The sequence below is a fragment of the Amblyomma americanum genome, chromosome 6 (assembly GCF_052857255.1).
Source record: "Amblyomma americanum isolate KBUSLIRL-KWMA chromosome 6, ASM5285725v1, whole genome shotgun sequence".
Lineage (NCBI taxonomy): Eukaryota > Metazoa > Arthropoda > Arachnida > Ixodida > Ixodidae > Amblyomma > Amblyomma americanum.
Genome location: NC_135502.1, coordinates 58,230,733 through 58,249,912, shown reverse-complemented (window position 1 = coordinate 58,249,912; position 19,180 = coordinate 58,230,733). Strand labels below are relative to the sequence as shown.

The 19,180-nt window shown below is 49.8% G+C and overlaps 2 protein-coding genes across 3 annotated transcripts in view; one reads left to right on the top strand and one right to left on the bottom strand.

Annotated features, from left to right (window-relative positions):
- LOC144093539 (neuronal acetylcholine receptor subunit alpha-10-like) overlaps nt 1-19,180 on the bottom strand; it is a 284,484-nt gene that overhangs the window by 171,749 nt on the left and 93,555 nt on the right. The gene's annotated exons all lie outside the window — the stretch shown is intronic.
- LOC144095288 (uncharacterized) lies at nt 779-7,319 on the top strand. Its single transcript, XM_077629067.1, has one exon. The coding sequence runs from the start codon at nt 779-781 to the stop codon at nt 7,196-7,198; it is 6,420 nt and encodes a 2,139-aa protein (XP_077485193.1). The 3' UTR covers nt 7,199-7,319.

Genomic DNA, 19,180 nt, shown 5'->3' with positions numbered 1-19,180 from the left:
TTACTGGACTTGTTTTCTACTTAGCTCTAAGGACATATATCAACAGATATTTCCGCAGTTTGGGTAAGTGCAGAAACTTCACTGCTCGAATAGGTAGGGAAGTGAAATTCTTCGTGGGTGGAGCAGTTATTGCGGCGCCTCAGATGTAGCACCCGCCACCACTGTGTTCCGCCTGAGTCAATGCAGTGCACTGGTGGACTCTGCACTCAACTACACCTTCCAGGAGGTTTGTGTAGGGTTTAAAGCGGCCTGACGAAACCAGCCTGTTTGCTTCACGGTCAGATTACACCTGCAGTAAAGCTTGGCACATGCATTTTCCTAAATATAGCTAGGAGGAGGAGGAGGAGGAAAGGCAGGGAGGTTCTCTTCGCATCTGAATGCATCCGAAGGCTGTTTGGTGTAGAGAAGAAGAGAATGAGGAGGAACGTCGTGCATAGCAATGATCTAGGGTTGAACAGCTACCTTTTTCCTGTTTACACAACGGTGAAAGCCGTGGCTTGATAATGCACTATTCATTTTTTCTTAATCCATTTTGCGGACTTTCTGAAAATGTTTTTTTTTTCAGTTGCATCGAAACGTGTCGTTCTTTCTTTAAAGGACCACACAATATGCCGCCGTCGACATCGACATTCCACTCATGTCTAAGAAGAAGAGAAGAAGGAGAAAAAAGCACTGTGTCTGCGCCTGTGGGGAGCCATGAACAGCGCAAAGTTTTTGAGAAAGAGCCTCCAATGCTTCAAGAAGATGCACCGTCCGCACCCAACGTAGCCCGGGCACGATGAGGCGGCCCGCCTCGGACGACGAGTCGACTGACTCGGAGTCGGGAAGCGTAGCAGCTGCCACTGCCGCCGCCACCACCGCGGGATCATGCAGTCGATTCCTTGGAACTGCCGCTGGCTGGAGGCCTCGTCGGAGAAGGCCTCGGGTCGGCTCGCCGTCGCCACCGCAGAGGCGAAGACGCGCTGGCAGCGGCCGGCCAGGCGACGGGCACAGCTCCCAGGAGTACCTGTCTGCGCTGAGCTCGACCGGTGAGACGACCCCGCTAGAAAGCCCGTCATCGCGGGCCGCGACGTTCGCAAGCACGATCCAGACTACGACGACGACGACGACTTCGAGGCTGTATCGAGACACGTCGCCTGGCGCGTCGATGGCGGTGCAGGGACCTTCGCGAGAGCTCCGTGAATTGGCTGTCACGATGAGCGACGATCTGTCTGACGCACCCGCGACGCTTCGGCGACACGTGCCCGAGTTCACAGCCCGACAACGTGACACGCGGGCGTCGGTGCCGGCCGAAACGCCGGCCAGTCCGCAGATGTCCGTGTTCCAGGGCAAACGCCGCAGTGGGCGCCATCCACCAGCACTCGTGCCCGCCAAGAGGACGGACCGAACGAGAGAAGGAGATCTTCCGCTTTTCATCAAGCTTCAGAAGTCCATATCCGAGGGAAACCTCCTGTTATCGCAGCCCGAGAAGCAAAAGCGGCGATGGAAACCTAAGGACAGCGTGCCTTTTGTTCTGAGTCGAAAAACACCAGCCACGAGTGCCTTGGATCGGGCGCCCCTAATAAGGCAGCCCGTAGAACTGGAGAAGACGACGGAACGGTCACCCGACACAACATCGCCAGCGTCGTTCGTTGTGCAGTACAGTGGGCTAGATGACAGCCCTAAGGGCACCAGGACTACGGACGGTCCATCTACCAGCACCCGCGATAAAGCGACACTTAGCCCAGCAGCTGCCCAGACAGTTACAAGCAGCCAGCCGAATGAAACAACTGACGGCACATCATTACCTACTGGAGGCACGAGCAGCTCCAGGCCTGTTCCAGCCGAACGCTCGTCCAAACAAGCCAGCAGCCAAGCACCGGCCCCAGAACTACCTCTTCATGGCGAGCTCTCTGGGGAGGGCGACCGCAGCATTGGAAAAGAATCGCTGGACCGGTCTAGTCCTGCACGACAAAAGGACCTCTTCGAACATTGGGAGCAGGTATTTGGCAAGCAAGGCCTCCAGACTTCAGCTGGTGACAGCGAGGAAGAGGAGGGTATTCGCGAAAGTTTCCCTATGGTTGGCGATGGCACCAGCACCACCGCAGGTACAGGTTTAACAGGCGATAGCGGATCTCAACCAGCACCATCTGACGGTCCAGGCAAAAGTAATGTGATAGCAGTAGAAAAATCTGAAAAGTCCCTGACAATCGAGCTTAAGTCCGCGCCATTGAAGCGAAAAGCTGAGAAAGAGCAGAAAAAGCTCCCTCAGGCTCAAAAGCATCCCAAGAAGGCCCCGAAAAGAGAAAGTCTTAGCGTGAAACGAACTACCGCCATGGATAACCTTGTCCAGGGGCAGGTTGTTCCGAAGCCAAAAGAGGATGTAGCCGTTAAAGACAAACCGGGGGAGCTTTGTGTTACGGCACCGCCACAGCAAATAGAATCGAGGGAGACTCGACGCAGGAGCACTTATAGTGAACTGCAAGTGCCCGAGCCGTCGAGTGTAACCACAAAAGATGTAATTGAATTAACGAAAATCAGAGAAGCTGCAGGCAAGCAAGAACCTCCACGCAAGGCCTCCAAGGATGACTCCCCGAAGCGCGCTATGCCCCGAAGCTCGCATCCTGCCCCGCGTTCCATGACATACAGGTACTACATGTCGCACTCTTCTATCAGCTCGGACAAGAGGGCGCCTGACACTTCGTCGTCGGATATGTCGACGCATGGCATAGAGTTCTACAAAGGCTGTCTTCACGCCGGGAAAGTCCTTCCTCTGTCCAAACAACCTCTTGATGGAAGGTCCTTAGCCTCATCCCTGCCCGTCGTAGAGGAGAGCGAAAGCCAAAGGCAACTAACTGCAGATACGGCTCATCCACCACCTGGTGAGGACACCGTTCGTCCTGTACCCATGACCCGTAAGATTTCATTGCCTAAGGATGCCTTGGAGAAGGACATCAAGCCAGCTACGAAACCGGACGAGAAGAATGTTGAAGCTCCTGCGTCGCCGAAAAAGGATGTATCATCAATTCCTGATGCACATTCGACAGCACTACAACCTATATCGTCCCAGGAAGGTCTCCCCAAAGTTGTGTCCGATTCCGGAGTCGACGAGAAGAAAGATGCGGACACCGTGCCTAAACGAGAAGAAGACGCGACAGTACACCCAATGCAACAGCCACCTCCCGCTGAAACGGCGCCGGAGCAACTGCAAAATGTCCCGGAATATGACGAGGGCTCCTCCAAGTTGCCAAAGCCGCGATCAGAAGGTGCGATAGAAGAAAAAAAGCCGCCGGCCACGCCCCCTCCTGTGCCTTACGTGCCAGCAGAAGTTGCTTTAGGGGAGAAAGACGAAAAGGTAGAAGCAAAAAAAGAGGAAGAAAAGGATGAGGATGACGTTACAGAGCTTTCTGTAGAGTATCCACCAATAGGATCTGAAGGTGGAACCCCTGCAGTCCCTCCACCAGATGAGGAAGGAGGCGAAGTTCTAGCGAAGCCTGAAGAAGCTACGGATCTCGTACCACGTGATGAAGCGGGAAAACTAGCTAAGGCTTCTGCAAGCAGTACTGAGAAGGACATCATAGAGGATAAAGCCTCAGCCCCTCCAGGAACAATAACACCGCCAGAGTTGCCCATGTTTAAGGAAAGTAAAGTAGACATTCCGGAGAACCCGGTAATGTCAGCTGAAGTGTTGGAAAAGACAAAATCAGGGTCAGGGGTGGGAGACCTGCCAGTTCTGGAGGTCGAGGAACTAGGTGACAGCATGCCCAATTCACCAGAGGGGGAGGAAGGCATTCCCATTGAAAAGCTGGAGCGTGAGGAATTGAAAACCAAAAGTGATGAAGAGCTAAAATCTCAAGGCGAGGGCACCGTCGCGGCCAGGACGTCTGAACCTCCGCAGGACGTTGCGGAAGGCGCTCCCACTGAAAGGCAAGAAGGCGAGGAAATGAAGGCCAAAAGTGGAGAAGACTTAAAATCGAAAGGTGAAGGCTCCGTCACGGCCAGGACGTCTGAACCTCCACAGGACGCGAAAGAAGGCGTTCCCACTGAAAGGCAAGAAGGTGAAGTAGAGAAAAGAAGCGCAGAAGAGTTAAAGCCACAAGATGAGGGTTCCGTCACCGCAAAGACGTCTGAACCTCCACAAGACGAGGAGGAAGGTTTTCCTGTTCAAGAGCCACAAGGTGAAGATTTGGAAGCCAAAAGTGGCGAAGAAATAAAATCACATGATGAGGGCTCCGTCGTTTCCAAGATGCCAGAATCTCCAGCGAAGGCAGAAAAACCGGGCACCCTGGACGCCGTGGGAGAGGAAGTGGCTGAGCGGGCCAGTGCGACAGAGGTGCCCAAGTCTGAGAAGTCTGGCACGACGAGCGCAAAGGAAGAGAAGTCGCAAAGTGGCGAGCAACAGGTAGAAGGCAAGCAGCCCAGCGGTGAACAGCAGCTTTCGAAGCTTGAAGCGGATGAAAAGCAGCTCAGTGGTGAACAGCAGTCCTCGAAAGTCGAAGCAGCTCCCGAGTCCGAGATTGGCGAGGCACCCGGAGATGAAGCCGGCGAGAAGGCGGATGAGGAAGTCGAAGGCGAGAAGCCGGAAGAAGAAGAGCAAAAAGGGGAAGGAGAGGAAGAAGAGGGCGTCAAGGCTGCCGCCAAAGAAGGCGAGGAAGCCCCGGAACAACCCGAGGAGGAAAAGCCCAAGGAAGAGGAGGAGCCACAAAAACCCCCGACGCCTGAACCAAAAGGGAAACCAGGGCCAGAAGTCGCGGTTAAAGTTGCATTTCTCAAGCCACAAGGAAATGAAGCCTACTACATCGCCATGGTCAGAATACGGACTATTCCCATGCTGCTACTACTCGGGAACATCGTGGTCCTCATTATATTTCTCATTATGTCCTATTTGGACCTCTTTGTGTTCTTCTACGTTGACACCGTTATTGTGCCACCCATCGTCGTTCCCAAGGACACCAAGAAAGGCGTGGGCCTTGTCTGCCGCACCATTCGGTGCGGAATAGGCGGAACGACCCTGTACTACGCCGTCAACCACAGCGTCGAACCGTGCGACAGCATGTTCAAGTACGTTTGTGAACGCTGGATCCACGAACCGAGCGAGAAATACCAGAAGGTTGTGCTCGGGGCAGATAAACAGGTTACGGACGATATGTATTCAGAAATGCGAAGACTTGTGGAGAGCTATCAAGGTTACGCGCAGTCAGGTCATGTCTTGGGCAAGCTGGCCTTGCTCTACAGGAATTGTGAAGATTTTCGCACCAGGGACGAGGCCGGGGCGCGCCCACTGAATCAGCTGATGCATAAGTACTCGCTCAACGGCTGGCCTTACGAAGAGCGTTTCAGTGGAAAACCGGAAGAAATTATGGCAAACTACATTCGCGATACAGGCTCCGGAGTTTTCGTATCTGTGCGCATGATTCCTGACCCTGAAGACCCCCAACAGCACGCTAAGAAACTTGTCGCGCTGGAATGCTCAACGTTCGTTCTACCGATAGACATGCTACTCACTTATAGAGCTACGCAAAAGGAAGCCATAAAGGCTTACAAGGTCTACATTTCTAGCGTCCTCGAGGACTTTCAACACGGTGCTTCAGAAAGCATGGCGAGCAACATTTTCGCCTTTGAGGTCAACTTAGCTCATCGATGTGATGTTCAGTGCCGGAAAAAGCGACTGAAGAAGATCAAGGTCAGCGAAATAAGTCAGTACACCGACAAAGACAGCGGAATAAATTGGGCCAAAACTCTGAAGACAATAATGAGCGGCGTCAGCTATGACGTAACGGACGACACACCGATACTAGTTCGATCAGTCGCCTACTTCAAAAAGCTGGGCCTGCTCTTTCGAGACAGCACAACCAAAACGAGAGCGATGAACTACCTCGGCTGGCGCTTTGTGCAGAAATTCTCGCGTCACACAACGGCCAAGTACAGAGAGAGCTACAAGACATTCCAGGAGAACGTTTTGGGCCAGGTGTGGCTGGACGACTGGATGCGATGCCTGGTGGACGCCTCCGATGCAATGCCACTAGCAATGGGCCGACTGTACGTTCAGCTCATGGGTCAGGAGGCAGCAGACTCCAGGGCCTACAATATGGTGGTGACTCTTCTCGAAGGATTGCGCCACATGATCGGAGAGTTCAAGTGGGTGCAGGGCGAATCTAAGGAGAAAGTATCCGCGATCATGTCCAAGGTCAGCATGACGATAGGATACCCGACCTGGCTCATGAATGACACTGCACTCAACTCCTACTACAGTACTGTTCCTACCAGTGGCTCGTATTTGGAGCTCTATGCCGAGGCGCTCAAGGCTAACTACATGAACCAGTTTAAGAGCGCCCTCTCCACAGACGTTCCGAGCAAGATGGCAAACTTCATCTTCCCTTCCAGACTTGTGGAGCTGCATCAAAGGGCGGGACCTCCGCGCGAGAGCCTCCTCTACGACATCCGGAGCAACCACTTCGCCGTTCCGTCCGGAGTGATGAACCCGCCTTACTACGTCAGTGACAGCACATGGTCGATGAACTTCGGCGGCCTGGGAGTTCTGGTCGCCAAGGACCTGGTCAACGAGTTCTTCCACGCCCTGGACGCCGGCTGGATGGCCGAAAGTGAGCGCCTCGAGTTCAAGAAGAGCTCCGACTGCGTCCTCGCCGCCATCGGCAAGAGCAGCCGGACGGGTTCGGCTGACGAGGCTGTCATGAAGTGCGGCGGCCTCGTCGGCGATCTGCTGGCGCTCCGGCTCGCCTACACCGCTTACCACGCTTACGCCGACTCTCGCGAAGAGCGCACTCTTCCGGGCATGGAAGACAAGAGCCCCGACCAGGTGTTCTTCGTGGCCGCCTTTCGGACGTTGTGCACGCAACTGCGAGAGCGTCACTACGTGCCAATGGTGCGCGGCAAGGAGGAAGTGCCGGAGCTCGCTTATCTCGACGCTCTGATGCGGAGCATGAACGAGTTCACCGACGCATTCAGCTGCCCCGACGGCATGTACCGTCAGAACGTTGTGAGGCAGTGTCTCACGGGACAGGAGGCCGCGGGCGGCAGGCTCAAGTCGCGCAAGCGTGCTCTCTGGAACCCCGCTAACGCCTCGGCCACTACGGTGCAGACCCTGGCGGGTGGTACGACGCCGTGGAGGACAGTGTACAAACGCCGTTACAACCGCACGGTATTTAAGCGGCCCTTGGACAGGTCGGGAGACGCGGCATTTGTTAGGGAACGGTTGTAAATATTGTTGGTGCTGTTTATTTTTTCTTCCGTCATGGACGCCACTTAGCGGCAGTGACTGTAAATAGCTCGACCATTTTTAAGTTTCACGCCTTCTTTCATATCAGTGCGCATAATTTGGTGGGGACTTCATTTCTCACGAACTATGGTCAGCTCATTAAACAGTTTTCACATGGTCGCCTCATAAGATTTCTGCTGAGCACAACAGGAGCTAAGAGTGGTGTACGTTTGTCTATTTGTGTTTATTGTTGTTTTAGTTCTTTGCCTATAGGTTATTTGCAGAAGGCTGATGATCCGCTTTCGACTAGACGACTTGCATAGGTGTGCCCTGTTTGCTGTCAAAACGTGGTTAGTGTTCCTTCCACACAATTTTCTCGATGCTGGCCCGACAGATGAATGACAGCGTAGCGTCTATTCAACGAAAAAAAAAAACTAGGGCACACGTCGTCAGCAACTCATTCTGAGCGTACAGAGGCGTCACCATCATCTTACCTTTATTACTCCTTTTTTTAATCAAAACGTAAAATGAGGCATGTTCTGCGCTCGGCTTGCAGACTGTACAGTACTACAGTCCACTGTTAAAAGAAACATGCGATCGCGTGGCCTCCGCGCTTCGCGGAGCGCTGCCGCCGAGATCTTGTGTGAATTATCGGCACAAGGCGCATGCGCAGCAAGCATGGCGGCTGGTCTTTCCACGCATGCGCCTCATGCCGCTCATTCTCGCCGCGACTAAGAAGCAGGACTTCGTGAAGCGCGGAAGCCACGCGATCGCATGTTCCCTTTAACAGTGGACCGTACTGTACTTTCCTGATATTTCTGTGGCGAAACCAGCTGATATGTATGGAGCGTACAGGTTCTTTGGTTCAGTCCGTCACCCCCCTACTTGATGGCAGCCTGACGATTATCCCAGCAGCTTCGCCCCCCCCCCCCCCCTTTTTTTGTCTTCTTTGACTGCGCTGCGACAGATTAAGTCGAGCTGTGATGAGCGGCGACGGAACTCCAGACAGAGAAGAAGAAAAAGGCAGCAAAAAACCGTTGGATTTTCCAACACGCTCGACGCTGCCGGGCAGGAGGGCCCGCAGCCAAGCTGCGACCAAAGGTTTGATTGGTGCCGCCGAAGCGAACATCTCGTCCAGGTCGGCTTTGTGTCAATTAGGTTAGCCACGACGCAGGAATCTAATCGACTGCGCTCGGCTCGAGCCTGGTGGCCTACCGCTAACAGCGGGAATGCTCAGGCCATCCCGCAGAGAGTGACTCGGCGCTTCATTAGGAATGTCTTGTCGGGGATACCGTCGGCCGGTGGCGGCAACCGACGCCGGGACAGCGTCAGGAGGGGAACGGAAAGAGCTCAGTGAACTCGTTTCTTCTCCCGTGCTCTCTAGCTCTTCCGTGGAGAGCTGCGGTTAGGGACGGCGGCGTCAATTCGGGCCGCCGCTACCTCGTTTCGAGAGCGCCATTAGCGGCTGACGCCCCCCCCCCCCCCCCTCCCTCCCCCCCCCCCCCCGCTCGTCCGGGCTGTGGATGGAGTTTCGGGACTCGGACCTTAATGGTGCTGCGCTGTGTTGAAAGGTTCCTCTGTAGCAACGCTGCCGCAAGCGATTCGTCGCACCTGGCGTTGGTGATATGAGAGTGACATACAATACTTGCCCGAATGTAACGCAACCACGACTGTAACGCGAGGGTCGACTTTGTGGGCACGTCGTGGATAAAGCGAAAGAACAGGAACGTAACGCGAGGAACGACGCCGCAGTATACCGAAAACAAATGGCTTTCATGCGCCCTTTCTCTTTCAGAACAGCCGCAGAAAAGGTTACCGGGTAAGCTAGATGATAAGATAAGTAAGGAGTCTTGCCACGCCGTCACCGCATCGACCGTGTGCTTTTGACTCTTCGTCAACACAAAGAACGCCGCCGCGTTATTTGTGTTTTGAAGCGAAAAACTTCCCTACGCTAGGTAAAGCAGACGTGGCGTAGGCCGGGGAATGACCTTGAACGACCTTCAGCCCAACCACGTTAGCCGTGTATGACCACATGTGGTACAGCTATGGTGTCGAAACCTTGACCTTTGACCTTTGACACTGGGTGACTTTTCACCTTAAGAACATCCGATTGGGTGATGTGAAGCCACGTGATGACATCCCATGGGGTGTTGTAAGACCATGTGATACCACGTCATAGCCACGTGGTCGTGTGGGTATATATAGAACGGCTGTCGCGAGCGTGTAGAATAGCTGCCATGGACTAGCCTCAGACGCTTAGCAAGCGTGCTTGCTTTTCGCTGAATTCCGGGGTTAGTCAAGACAAGCCACTGCCAATTTTTTTTTTCTGTGGGGGGGGGAGGCTGGTCTGCACGACACGACGCATCAACCAATGTGGAAGTAAATACGGTGTAGTGTGCTTTTGTCTCCACATGGTATTCGATGTAAACGCGAATATTTGACTATAACGCGAAGGGTGACTTTTCACTTACATTTTCGATTAAAAATGGTCGCGTTAGTTTTAATTAAATACGGTAATTTGGCTTCATAGTTCAACGCTTTCTACCTTTGAGACGCTACGAAAACTGGTTTTGTTCCTATATAGCGAACTTTCAGCTCTTTATTCGAATGTGCTACATCTATCACGGATTCCTTCCTTTAAGAAGAATTGAGAAACCAATCAAGTCGTAGTTGAAGTGATTTCTAACGTTTCCTAGCAACGAGGTAGATTATAGCGTATCTCAAAACAGTGACCTTGGCAGCACGATACTGGACGCCAATTATGAAGACAGATTTTGTCCCCCTTAACATATACTACCTATTTCTTCTTATTTAGTGTCCTGCATATCAACTTAGCGCGGCGATTTCACCAATCGCGATATGAGAAATGCTGGGGATTTCAATTTTGCTGTGGACATTTATTGTCACCGTTTCCCGAAATGCGAAATGCTGGGATTTGAATTTTACTGTGAGCATTCATTACGGGATTATGTACGCTATCAAGTACACGTCTGTAAAAAATTTACCGTTGTTGTTCACGGCGAAAACTAACCGACGACTTTAGGCGATAACAGACTTTTTCAGGCACAAAAAAACGTCTTAGTATACAAATGGCAAGCAGCGTTTAAACGGGTTTAGGTAAAAGCATTGAGAAGCATCCACTGATTAAATTAAAACAGATTAAAGTATTGTAAAGGACTTAACCAAAGAACAAAATAACCTCAGTTGCCGTGCTCTCACGCTCTTGTTTAAAACAAAGCTGCTGTAAATCCGTCCGTTATAGTGGTGATAGCGTGGGTAAGCCTGCTACGTTTTTGTAAAGAAGGATCCTTGCAGGCTACCAGCGGTTGTCGTCGCTGGACGGTGTAGTAAAATTCATTTTCAAGAAAAATCATCCCACTGGCAAAAAACACGTTGTAACCCAAACTACTTCCACATGGATTGTTACTAGAATAATGATTTGTGAGGAGGAGGGAGACGACTTTTTGGCGAGATCGAAAGGTTGGTTTCAGTTCACTGTATGATCCCTTTGAGATTTCTCGTATTTCTGGGATTAGCTCAATGGGGCTTGTTATTATAGCCCTCTTCAAGCAATATTAGCTCGTATAATGAAATGAACCGCTGGCCCATTCTCCACGAAAATACCGCCTCAGTTTTCTTTCACTTTACAGCTTTCATATTATAATATCAGTGGGGTCGCGGACTGATATGTACCTTTTGTGAGCAGTAAAATAAATAAAATAAAATGTGGTGGCATTGCTTATATTTGTTTTGCGATTTTAACGCAGAAAAAAAAAGAAGCAAATAGGGAGAGAAATTTGAGTTTACGAAGAAATTCGTAAATGCGTTGACGGCAGCGGTGCACTGATGGGTCTTTTATCGAATGTAATTTATACAGTAGAGAGTACATCTTCAAAATGAACTTCAAGTGCAGTCGGCTCTTTTCTCTCCACTTCGATCACATGACGGCCTGTAAGCCACGAAACTGTATACAGCGCAAAGATCGCGAGACCTAGACGCAACATATAGCGGCGCCAACATTTGCAGCAACACGTGAATGAACCAGATCGAGGAAAGAGATGAAGAGGAACAGAAAAAAAAAAGGCTCGAAGAATAAATATATCCGGAGACTACATATGGCCGGTATAAAGAGACGACGGAGTGAAATAGAAATGACAGGTAAAAACACGAGAAGAATATATCAAATTTCTCGCTTGCAAATGTTGCTCAGAGCGCATCCATTCGCGCGTGGTATGCAGTAATGCTGTTTACGAACGTTTCAGCCCTTGGTGGCTTGTGGCTGCCGATGTGGGGACCTGCCCTGCAGCCGAACATTCGCTCGGAACCTTGCTGGTGAGTCGGACGACCTCGATTCATTAGCGTACCTTGTTGCTAGCTGGTGTTATTTTGTCTGTAGCAATAAATGCCTGTTTGCGTCAGCCAATGTCTCGTTCCTTTGTTCCCTCAGAGCAAAGGCCGCCGTGGTTGGCGTGTGCTCGGTGGCGTGCGCGATCACGGGGTGGTGTCCGGGAGGCTTTGAACCGTGTCAGCCGCGATTGAGTGGGGAGAACGTATATTTATATCCCACCAATTCAAACCCACACCGGTCAAACGATAAAGCTACACTCTTTTAGAGAGCTTGCTCGTAGAAAAGAGTAAGCAGAGGCTTCCCACAGTCCGAGCCCAGTGCTACGAAATAGTGCCGCTTAGCTAGCCACCGGCTCTGATTTCAGTCGATTACAGCCAGGGAAACGGAGAGCAGCTATGCCGACAACGTTAGGGCTACGAAGCGGCGGCTGGCGGCCGCCATATACATCGTGGTCGCTTTCCCCTTTTGCACGTCGGTCGCGGCAAAGGCGGCCGCCAAGAAAGATTCCAGCGTCGCGAGACTCAATTTTTCCCCAACTGTCTCTGCTTTCGCGCTGGCGGGTCAAACAATTTCGTTACCGTTCGTTGCGCTGTTACCCTCGAAAGCGAATCATTTCTCGCGGAGGAGTACTTGTGACTGTTGTTGAGCACGTTTCCTTAGCCAAAACGGCCAAGATAATATAATTTGCGAAAACACTTTGCCAGAAGTGCGAGAATAATTAACACATAATTTCCGACTACTACGCGCGATAATTAAAGGGCTTTTTTCATTTATGTTACGGAAAAAGTAGTGTCGCAGTAAAGTTATGTGCAATCTCTGGCATAGTAAAAGTGCCCAAGTTTAAGGACGAAGCTAATGATGTACTTCCTGACTAGAGAATATACACGACATGAAAAACAATCTAAGCGCTTGGGTTCCAGATCTGACAACTGTCAGTGGTTAGGGCGCTCGGCTACTGATCCGGAGTTCCCGGGTTCGAACCTGACCGCGGCGGCTGCGTTTTTATGGAGGAAAAACGCTAAGGCGCCCGTGTGCTGTGCGATGTCAGTGCACCTTAAAGATCCCCAGGTGGTCGAAATTATTCCGGAGCACTCCACTACGGCACCTCTTTCTTCCTTTCTTCTTTCACTCTCTCCTTTATCCCTTTCCTTACGGCGCGGTTCAGGTGCCCAACGATATATGAGACAAATACTGCGCCATTTCCTTCCCCAAAAGCCAATTATTATTATTATTATTATTATTATTATTATTATTATTATTATTATTATTATTATTATTATTATTATTATTATTATTATTATTATTATTATTATTATCAACTGTCAGCTTATTTCTTACGACACGTTACAACTCGTCAGCGAGACTCCCCTTCAACAGGTATAATCTCGAGCCAGCGGTTAATAACAGAGCCATAGCGGCTTCGGTTGTTGCTCACGCGTCTTGAAGACTTTTGTCTCCAACTGTGCCTGTTTTTTACCAGCGCTAGGTACCGGCTGTCTGAATGCCGATTTATTTTCCTGCGGCAATACGATGCAAACACGCATAAACCTTGCACTAGGTCTTGATGTACTATCTTCGTTTCCTTTGACGTATTGATTCTTGTCATCATTAATTTGGAAAGAAGATCTCAGTGCACGACGCAGTAAATCTAATTTTCAACGCGGTGTAGTATTAGTTGTTGGTGGTAGTGGTCTGATTTATTGTTTAGTTCAGGGTTTGGTCACCAGTACCATCAACAACGCAAAAAATTACGGTCCTTTTCAAATACTTCAGAACAGAGCACATCTAGCATTAGGGAACATACATCTTACCGGGTTCACTGTACCACTCTATAACGAATACAAAATACTGAACGCAGAGAAAGGCCCTAATTAAAAGTCACTTTTTGAAGTCCCGTGACAAGAACAAAATTTTTGACAGATTAAGCATTAGATTAACCATATGAGCTATGAAGTGCGCACAAATACGGGGAACCAGAAACTAGCTTTGGCCAGCTAGAGTGTGACCAAGTCCGCATATTTGGGCATTCAGCCATTAACGCCATCCCGTCATATCCTTAAGCCGGAGCTCCCTCCTCGTTTTTTGTCAGGCAGTTTAAGATGTTCTTCATCTTAGCTGTTTTAAAAAAGATCGTTACTTGCATTCTTTTGGGAGAACACTGAAAAAACCCTTACTGTAACCAGCTTTATGGCGCTTATTATAATAAAACGGCAGTTGTGTTGTAAGGCATTTTCATCTGCCCCACTCCGTATCATCTCTCATTCATCACAGATCGATGGCTTGATCCGACTGTTAGCAGACAGATTTAGTCGGGCGCTTACTTTTTTTCGCGGAGTAGTGGAAGTAATCTGTAGTCAAATAAAGCCGTTCCCCACAGAACTGCAGAGCTGCTTTTTACCGAAGGTTTCCGAGATCCATTATAAGGCCCCAGTGACGCTAGAGGCTTGGTAAAAAAAAAAAAAAAAACATGCCAAAAGATTTTGTGATTCGATGTGGGCTCAAGATCAGCAGTGTTTCCTTAAGCTAGTTTAGGGCTCCAATAACGCGCACCTACAAAGCCAATTACATAAATATGGGCTGCTGTAAGCCAATCAATCCTTGTATCCCGGGGAACCGATGTCTCAGATGTGAAATACTACCACCTACGGCGCCAGATTAACCGGTGCACGCAGAGACTGTATCGAAAGGACAACAATACAAAAAAAGCACGAGCAGAGACGCCGCAATGCCTGACAAACTATAGAAGCGTCAAGTGGGCCAACGAGGATAAGAAAAGAAAAAATATATAATGGAGACGAGAATTGATGAAGGGCCTAAATAAAAGAACATCATACAGCCATCACTTGCTAGCGAAACGCTCAAAATAAAAATAGGCCCGGGAAAGTAGAAGGATCGTTTCCTGTCCCGACTTTCGGTGCTTCCACGAAAGGTCGCCGTGTGCGTGCCCGTATCTTCGCTTCGCGCGCGCGGCTTTTCTTTGTCTGCCAGGCTCGGCTGCGAGGGTAATAAAGACAAATGCACGCGGAATCCCACGAGTGGCGGAGGCGAGCTTAGTGCGGCACCGACTCTCTGAAATCGAGTGCAGAGGAGAGCGCCTCGCGAAAGGAGACAGCGATGAGAAGAAGAAAAAAGAAAGGCGGCCATTAGGTCTCCACGCTGTTACCTTCACCTCAAAGTAATGCCGTGTGTTCGTGTGCGTGTGTGTGAGTGGGAGTTTGCTGCTGGAGGAGGCCGACTGCGGTGAACTGTCTCCTGTCTTGTGATTGCTCTGCGCCGGGCGGGCAAGCGAAGCTCATATTCTAAATGACCCAATTCTCGGTAGGACTGTGGCTTAGCTAATAAAACGGTAGGTATATTTTCATTTACATTGCTTCGCTACAAGTGTGGTCGAGAGCTGTGACTTGCGGGCAACGACCCCTTCAACAAGGTTTCGCGAGCAAATGTTTTTGATTTTTTTTGTTTTATGGAATGTTGTATTCCGTTGCGATTTCAATTTGCGTCTTGGCCCATTTTGCGAAAGCTTAGACTTGTGATGGCGAGTACTGTCTCATTCACGGACAACCTGCGTATATAGTTGGGCTGGCCGTCTTTTTTTTTTTTTACTAAAAAGATATGTAACACAGTGAAGTGACGTCTCACTCAGGACCTGCGCCTTCACTTGCACAAAGTTTCCTAGTGGTAATGCTCAACAAAACACTTAAAACAATAAGCCGAAGGAAGAGAAACTGCCCCCGTTTCAGCCAAATTTTCTGTCCCAAGTGGAAGATCTTTTGATGCTTGTTGTGGGGTCTGGCCGGGGTATTGTTTAAGAACTAATTTAAGGGCCAAAGAAACCGAAAGGGCACTTATGCTCAGCCCAGGTTCTGCTTACACGCCTATATATGTATCATATATGTGGAATTGGTCATTCTCTACGTAACGTTCATAGATCGCGGTGAGTCCTCATGACACTCCTGGCGCAGTGGTGCAGCTGTTAAGCGATGCACTTCCTAATCTCATCCGCCCACCTAACTTTCTACCGTCTTCTGCTACGCTTCCCTTCCCTTAGAATTTTGTCTGTTACGCCTAAGGGCCATCGGTTATCGTGCCTTCGCATTACATGCCGTGCCCAAGCAAATTTCTCCGCACAGAAACCGGCGAACACCTCCTACAGCATCACCTAGCCCACAACACATGCTCACCTGCCCCAACTATCTCATGATCCCACCTGACATCCAGGGCGAACTGCACATCAAACCTCTACCCAGAAATATGAACCACGAGCTACAAAGTGGCACACGCCAGGCCCGGGGTGAATATTACACCAAACACTACACATGCCGACCTTACATCCTCTACGTGAACGTGGCCTAACAAACCCTACCAGGCTATTATACCGCTGTTGCCGCCTACAAGGGTGGCACCATGGGGGCCGCAACCATCCTCCACGCCAGCAACCCTACGAAGGCTGAGGGCGCGACCTTGGCGCTCTTACACGCTACACAAGATCCCAACATCAGTGAAATCTGTGCCGACTCCCAAACTGCGTACTGTCAGTATCAGCAAACCATTATCACACCAACCGCCCGACTCATTCTCGCATTAGGACACACTCATACCCTAGAGGTAACCCTCGATCACGTGAGTTCCTGGGCATACTCCGATCCCCGGTAATCAGCGCGTTCAATCGCTGGCAAGAACAGGGCTCTTCTTGAAGTCCAGGCCCGTGGACGCTTGGACAAATAGGAGCCCTCCCTTTAGGGGCTTTTGTTCTTTTCTTTAAAAAAAATTCCACATCCTCTTCCTCTCGATTTCGAGTAGCATGTCATTAACCCGTGTTTGATCCATAACCCACTCTGCTCTCTTTCTGTCTGTTAACGTTACACCATTAGTTTTCCTTTCGTTGGCTCGCTGCGCTGTTCTTAACTCATGTTGGACACTTTGTTAGTCTCCACATTTCTCCCCATCGGTGAGTATCGGTGAGATGCAGCTTTTATATACTTTTCCTTTGAAGGATACTGGTAAACTGCCATTCATGATCTGAGAGGACCTACAAAAAGCGCTCCACGCCAATCTTATTCTTCTAGTTATTTCACTCTCGTGATCCGCATCTGCGGTCACTACCTGCCCTATGTAGACGTATTCCCTTACCACTTCCAGCACCTCGCTACAAATTGTAAACTGCCTTTCCCTTCCGGGATTGTTGAACACTACTTTGGTTTTGTGCATGTTATTTTTGCTCCCACAGTACTACTCTGCCTGTCTAACTCATTGATAATATTTTGGAGTTCATCTCCTTAGTTACTTAGCAAGGCAATGCCATCAGATAATCGCAGATTACTAAGGTATTCTCCGTTAACTCTTATCCCCAACTGTACCGAATCGAGGCCTCTGAATACCTCCTGTAAACAGGCGGTGAACTGCATTGGCGAGATCGTGTCTCCCTGCCTGACACTCTTCCTTATTGGAATTTTATTGTTGATTTTGTGGAGGACTATGGTAGCTGTGCACCCGCTATAGGTATCTTCCAGCATTTTCACATAAGGCTCTGCTACACCTTGATTCCGCAATGCCTGCATGGCTGCTGAGGTTTCGACTCAGTTAATAATACTTACCGCAACATACTCGTAATACATACAAACGCAAGCACCCACACATACATGCATTAATAGAGAAGCAACATCAAGCACACGAAAGCATAGACAGCAACTTAATACTAGTGATAGGGTAGTGCTCGAGAGAAGGAAAACCGAAAAGCTAGCGCACCCTATTCGTATCTAATTCCGCTAAATTTTCCGTCATATTTTATTCATTCAACGTTACGTATTTAAATATTTATTGATTCTTAAAACATTTTTCTTATCAATACTGTTCAAATGTGCATTTTTTAATGCATATAAATCTTATATTAATATGGGCAGCTTTATAAACATGCGTACGCGAGAACTGATTGACTGCATTAAAAAGTCTGCGCACAGCCTGTTTCAACACTGCTAATCATTCTCACGAACACAGCCGCCGCGGTGGCTGAATGGTTACGGCGCTCGGCTGCTGGCCCGAAAGATGCGGGTTCGATCCCGGCCGCGGCGGTCGAACTTCGATGGAGGCGAAATTCTAGAGGCTCGTGTACTGTGCGATGTCAGTGCACGTTAAAGAACACCAGGTGGTCGAAATTTCCGGAGCCCTTCACTACGGCATCCCTCATAGCCTCAGTTGCTTTGGGACTTTAAACACCCATAAACCCATGAACTCAACAAAGGAGTAAGCCGGGCTAGTTGGTACATTCTTCGGATGGAAACAGCGCAGCAGACGGGACCAAGAAAGGAAGACACACGCAGCGTCCGTGTGTGTGTCTTCCTTTCTTGGTCCTGTCTGCTGCGCTGTTTCCATAAACTCATTCTCACGAACAGGAGTCAGCCACTCCACTCAGTGACTTCTGTTGTGACAGGATTTAGGTTACTCAAACGAAAACCTTCAAGACTGACTGTATGAAGCCAACTAGCTAAGCCACACTATACTTTACATTGATAATGTCCTTGCATTGGAGAGTTTGTCAAAAACCTGATTGGAGCACCAACAAAGACTGGATGATGGGCACTCCTACCTGCAGAAATTCCTGGGGGCGACCTTGCCACCCCCTTCCGCTCCCTCCGTACATTTAAATTTTCCCTCTTCACTGCGCCAGTTCGCTTCGAAGCCTAAGCTCGCCCACGACGTGTTTCTTCTGAGAACTGAAAACTCCGTTTTTCCGGGCGGATATTGTAAAGGGCGTGTGGGGACATCTTAAATACAACTTTTTCTCTTTGAAATTTGCCTACCAGCCTGAAGCACAAACCACACAAAATTTTATTTCAGCACAGCATGAATCAACAAAACATACTACAGGCACGAATCACATTCGCAGCAATAAGACAGAACAATTCGAAGGCTGAAAGTTCGTCACAGAAGAGTTCTAGAGCTCGGTCTTTATGGGCTGTCCTCGATCGCACGTTCTCAGTTTTGCTTTCGGTCCTTCGAGTTGTCACCTACAAAGCCCTCATTTGCACAAGCTACGGTTCGACGCTTTCCCTTTCGTTCATACGTTATTCGCGGACTACACACGAATAGCAACGTGCAAATGCTAAGCACATCGTTCGATTCCGTTCCTTCTCCTCATAAACCCAAACTTTGCGAGTAGAGTCAACAAGGCTTTTCCTATTTTCTCCCCGAACTGATAAAGAACACAAATGATAAGAAGGAAATAAAAAGGACAGTAAAACGCGGAAGAAGAGCGCTAAATGAAGTGTTGACCTGCCGCCAGCCTCATTTCAGGCGGTCCGGCCCGAGAAACTTCGCCCGATTTTTCTCCGCGCTCGATTTCTCTCATCTTTACCAAATGGCTCACGCGGAGCGGCTGAAAACAAATGAGGGAAAGTCACGAACTGAGCGCTGACCCTCCGCTAACTACGGGTGCCGGACAGCAGGGATATTATACCGGGCCACGGAAAAAAAAAATAGTTCACGATGGGAAGAGATGGAGGGGGGGGGGGGTTGTCGTTTCTTCATTATCCTTCCAAGACGGTGGCAGCGGTGGCAGCAGCGGTGACGGCACCGACACGAGCAGAAATAAAGAAAACTCCTCCGCCCAGGCGAGGGCAAACAGAAGCGTTTGCTGCGGA